The 6,000-nt window shown below is 37.4% G+C and overlaps 1 protein-coding gene across 1 annotated transcript in view; it reads left to right on the top strand.

The window, feature by feature from the left end:
* The first annotated feature begins 240 nt into the window (after positions 1–240).
* Positions 241–6,000, top strand: part of tulp3 (TUB like protein 3) — a 21,284-nt gene continuing 15,524 nt past the window's right edge. The window contains exons 1-2 of the mRNA XM_081364109.1: positions 241–366; positions 5,931–5,972. Of these exons, the coding sequence (XP_081220235.1) occupies positions 350–366; positions 5,931–5,972 (59 nt within the window). The 5' untranslated portion in view covers positions 241–349. The remainder of the gene's footprint in view (positions 367–5,930; positions 5,973–6,000) is intronic.

Raw genomic sequence — 6,000 nt, 5'->3', positions numbered from 1 at the left:
CCACGTGACCTCACCACTGTAACCAATCACAGTCGTTTGTGATGATCAGTTTATAGAGATTTAAATGCGGATGTGAGATAGGCTATCTCGCATTTTAATGTATAGATATTTAAAATAATATTTTTTAGTGTACAAATATCTCCAAATAAAACAATTATCCGTGCTGAGTTGTGATTGGATTTTCTAAACCATCACGCGCCCCCTTGAGGATGAGCATAACCAAAGGAATCGTAACCATGTGCGCATGCGCAGGCGCGTGCTCGTCGCGGCCGCTGCGGGTTTTGCGCACACGCCGCACAGGGACGCGACGCGACAGTTGCGGAGGAATCCATAGCAACGGCGGATAAACATGAGTTACTACAGCAGGTAAGACACAGATGGAAACATTTCTCAGAAATGATCCAAAACTGACGTCTGTTTTGGGACAGAGGTGTGCGCGTGCATGTGTGATTTATCGTGTCTTTCGTAACTTTGGTGTGTTTTTTGTCGGTGGGATCCTGTTGCGTTTCGAGCGCGCGCTGTAACATCAGCCACCAAGCTAAAACCACACAACAACACACACGGATTTAGAACAAAACACACACAAATCTGAATTAAACTGCTGGATTTATGAACAGAAGAGAGGGAGAATAAAGCAGGAGAGTGTGATTGAATGCGGTCGGGGGTGTAACGGTTGAGAAGCAGTTAGCTGGATGATGATAGCAGATGAACATCACAGTCTAGAAATATGATGTTCAGCTACTCGTATGTAAATCACACAAAACGGCTCAAGATGAGTTTATAATTATGAATTTGATCTATCTCACAGTGACTGAATGGATCTAATTCATTAGTCGCTCGAATGCGTTACCGACCGTTACTAATATCCAGTGGTTTCACGTTTCTGATATAGTCATGTGATGTAATATGTACGTCATTACTATATTGAAATGACATCATAATATAGCTGGAGAAAACGGGATTTTTATTTTTTTTTATCTTATAGTAACATCATCACAAGATTTTTGACATGGTTACATTATTGTCAAGACAATAAACCTCCTTCTAATTACTGTAATTTGTTATTTTAACTGTAAAGTATGTATTTGTTGTGCTTCCTTACATTTGCTCTAATTTAAATAAAAACTATTGTGTCCAAATAGGACATCATAGTACAAAACAACTAGAATTTGAGGGTGGAAATCATTTCGTAATTGTTTTTGTAATACGATCACATTACAAAAGTAGGCTTTATTGTCTTTCTTTCAATATATAGGTTGTTGATTTTTTTTTCCGTTAGATTTTTAGGTGAATTGACAGATTCACCAATAGAAACGTTCCCATAAATATAGTATGTTTCCATGAGCTGTGATTATTACTAGAGCTAATCTAATAAAATGTTCACAATATTTGATTTAATTTCACAACTTAAAATATTGTATAGATATTAAGTACTGTATAGTGCTGTCAAATTGATTAATCGCGATTAATCACATCTAAAATAAAAGTTTGTGTGTATATATATATATATATATATATATATAAATATATATATTATATACTTACACACACACACACACACACATATATATATATATATATATATACACATACACACAAACACATATATAAACCCAGACTTTTATGTTGTCCAAATTTAAAAATCTGTTTATATATTGATACTTATATATTTTTAGAAGGGTGAATTAATTCTGTCCTATTGGACAAACCCTGGAGTTCTTCTGTTCGTTACTATTCTATTGTTAACACTGGTCATATGAAGGAAGGGGTTAATTAGACAGTCTCTCATTATAATCAGTGTAGTGGATGAATCTGTTCTGACAGCGGTGTTGTCTCTCTCCTGAGTCCAATGTGTTGACAAGACTAAGATCTCTTTCAACATCTGCTCTCAGTTTCTTTGTGTATGTTTTGTCCTCCAAACACAACCAGCTTCATCCCATCAGAAGCACACTCCGTCCTTTCCCATGATGCCTTGGGCTGGAATTCGGTGTGGTTTCGCCTGATGCACGAGGACAGGAAGTGGTTTGGATTTATCTGCAGCTTTTAACATACCGCCTTCTTCTGAGAACAGCTGATGTAGTTTTACATCTCTGATAACGACAGACCAGCTTCCACGTTGGCTTCTGCTGTGTGTTCGGCTCCTGATTTAGTCTGTACGTTTTCTTCAAGGTCTCTCGGCCTCGGATTGGATGGACTGGTTTCTAGTAGAGCTGCAGGATTAATCGTTAAAAGATTGTGATGTCGATTCATACACCCATGCAATATTATTCCTAAATGACAGCGATTCAGCTCTATGTCTATTAAACCTTCGACAAGTACGATCACACTGATTCAGATCTGTGTTCTGAGCCAGAGAGCCGTTGTCATGAAACAGCTTCACTAACAGTCTTTTCAACCACACAGTATCATTTTTTACGTCTTATAATCATTCAAGTTATCACTGAAGCACTGGGATAAAAGTTTATAGTTCGGAAATAAACAGCGATCAAAAGAGAATAAATCAGCTGTATCGATTTAACATCGTTGAAGTGGCGACAAGTGACTGTTAAAAATGTAATTGTCATTGAATCATTCAAGAGATTCGTTCAAAAACGCTGATTCATCCAGTCATGAAACAAGTCTTTATGAGTGAGTCATTGAATCATTCATTCAATAGATTTAATTCATCCAGAAATAAAACAAGTCTTTATGAGTGAGTCATTGATTCATTCATTCAAGAGATTTGATTCATCCAGCAATGAAACAAGTCTTTATGAGTGAGTCATTGAATCATTCATTAAAGAGATTTGATTCATCCAGTAATGAAAAGTCTTTATTAGTGAGTCATTGAATCATTCATTCAAGATATTTGATTCACCCAGTAATAAAACAAGTGAAGTCTTTATGAGTGAGTCATTGAATCATTCATTCAAGATATTTGATTCACCCAGTAATGAAACAAGTGAAGTCTTTATGAGTGAGTCATTGAATCATTCATTCAAGAGATTTGATTCATCCAGTAATAAAACAAGTGAAGTCTTTATGAGTGAGTCATTGAATCATTCATTCAAGAGATTTGATTCATCCAGCAATGAAACAAGTCTTTATGAGTTAGTCATTGAATCATTCATTCAAGAGATTTGATTCATCCAGCAATGAAACAAGTCTTTATGAGTGAGTCATTGAATCATTCATTAAAGAGATTTGATTCATCCAGTAATGAAAAGTCTTTATGAGTGAGTCATTGAATCATTCATTCAAGATATTTGATTCACCCAGTAATAAAACAAGTCTTTATGAGTGAGTCATTGAATAATTAATTCAAGAGATTTGATTCACCCAGTAATGAAACAAGTGAAGTCTTTATGAGTGAGTCATTGAATCATTCATTCAAACTGATGAAATAAAAATGAATTAAATATATTTTTTACATATTCTGCAAGCAATTGACATTTTGTCAGAACATCTAGTAAATTACATGTTATTTAGTTTAGTTGTCTATTCAGAATTGTGGGAGAATCGTGATCTCTCGTGGTTTATTATAAGCAACAGCACAAACACAGAGTGCATTAGGTGTGTGTGTGTGTGTGTGTGTGTGTGTGTGTGTGTGTGTGTGTGTGTCTCCTAGATCTTTCTGAACGCAGCTGGCCTGGATTCACATGTCGGAGTGTGTGTTTTCAAGGAGTTTCTTCACAAAACCAGAAAATAGTCCATCCACTCACAGACCTGATGAATGAGTCTGAGAGTAATTATTGTGCAATTATGGTCTGTTTCGGTGGCCATTAGATGAATGTGGAAGAAGTACAGCCTGAGATTGGCATCATTATCAGAGCCGTGAGAGGAAACGACACGCTACTGATGAGACGATTGCGGTGTGCGTTTACATTTATAATCATTTACAATCATTTACATAGCAGACGTTTGCTTGCAAAACTGATTTACTCAACAAGCCTGTGCTTTCTCCACCTATTCGAAGGCTTCATAGTGTTAAAAGAACAAACTTTCCTTTCAGAACTTCCTCAAAACTTCCTCCTGAGTTCAAGCAGCAGAAACATCTTGTTTACATGAACACATTCACATTATTATTAAAGATTTTTATACATTATTCATGATTTTTTTTCTTAAACATTGTAGTTGAACGTTTGTCTATAATGTTTGTCAAAACAAAATGGGATGTTTCCTTAACGTTCGTATAACCAAGAAAAAACGTTTTACAAACAGATAAAAATGCTTTTTAGGAATAATGGTCGCCATCCCACTTCCCAGCTAATAGAAATATTCAAAGAATTTTTGGTAACATAACATTCCCATTAAGTTACGAAAATCTTATTTCTGAATGTTCAAAATGTCAATTTTATAAATTATATTTTATTATATTTATATTAGAATTTTTTTTTTTGTACAAACGTAAACATTATGGAAATGTTACTTTTAAATGTTCTCTGAACATTCCGAAACGGAACTCAGACGAAATCAGTTCCATGAATGATGTATAAATAATGTTTTTGTGCTTTGAGAACATTATTAAAGACCAGATCACTTTGAATGAGCATTGTTGGAAGAATGTTTGCTCGTAACTTTGAGAGAGCGTTCCCTGTTCGCTGTGAAACACACGTGCAGTGGTGTGTGTAGTGTCGTTTTAAACTGAAGGTTTCACACTTCAGTGGCCTCTCGGTTCCTCCCGCTCACCAAATGCTACTTTTCAAAGGGCGTCTGTGGGGTGTTGTTGCCGTAGTAACCAGCATCATCCCAGAGGTCTCACCTGTGGCCGTCATGCGTGTGTGTGTGTGTGTGTGTGTGTGTGTGTGTGTGTGTTCCCACATGACCTGCACGAGGTAGAGACCGCAAAACACAGACACACACTCACACACACACACACACTCGACATGGAGACGGTGAAGAGCTCTTCTCAGCCCGCTTACAGCCGCTGGTCATACAGGTACACACACACACACACACACACACACACACACACACACACACACACACACACACACACATATACTTAATGTGAACGGAGGTTTACTGTTTAAAGGACACGGGTGAGTTTCTCAGTTTGTTTGTGTGTGTGTGTGTGTGTGTGTGTGTGTGTGTGTGCTCTGGATTCACATGAGGACAGTCGCTCCGTTGTGTGTTTGTGAAGTGTGTTTGTGGTCATTAAGATGTGCTTCATTTCCTGAATGACCCACAATATTGACATTTACTGTATAATGAAGAATAGAGTAACAGTCGATGGATGGACAGATGCAGGGTCGATCAGCCACCAGAAACACTGAGGGGAACTTCTGCAGTGATTGATTCATAAAATATAATATTTTGGTCCAGATAGATAGACAAACAGATGGATAGATGGATGGATGATATGGATAGATGGATGTATAGATGGATGGATGGATAAATGGATGGATGATATAGATATATAGATAGATGGATGATATGGAATTATGGATAGAGGGATGTATAGATAGATGGATGATATGGATAGATGGATGGATGGATGGGGATGATGATCTGGGTTTTGTTGATGGTGTTTCTGCTCCTCTGAGATCTACAGATCCATTGAGAGCTGAAGTTTCCACTCATCACTCACAACACGTCATCTTTCTTTCTTTCTTTCTTTCTTTCTTTCTTTCTTTCTTTCTTTCTTTCTTTCTTTCTTTCTTTCTTTCTTTCTTTCTTTCTTTCTTTCTTTCTTTCTTTCTTTCAGCATCTGTTAGAATGTGTGTGTGTGTCACCACAAGTTGTTGTATTGATGGTGGTAACCATGGTTACACAGGTGTCTCATCAGAACGCTTGTGTGTCGCTTTACCTCGGTCACACACCGTGAGCATGAAACATTCATTCAGGAGTGTGTTCAGACTGCTCATCTTCATCACTGCTCCTCACAGACTCTTTCTCCTTTCTCTTGTGTTTCTCTCCTCTGTACGGCTGTGATCGTCATGGATACAAAGACCCTCCAGTTCCACCAGCTTCGCGTCCACCGCCACGACCAGGTACAACACACACACTTTAATCACACAC

The sequence above is a fragment of the Scardinius erythrophthalmus genome (assembly GCF_964197995.2).
Source record: "Scardinius erythrophthalmus genome assembly, chromosome: 4".
NCBI lineage: Eukaryota > Metazoa > Chordata > Actinopteri > Cypriniformes > Leuciscidae > Scardinius > Scardinius erythrophthalmus.
This window is presented reverse-complemented; position numbering and strand designations above follow the sequence as displayed.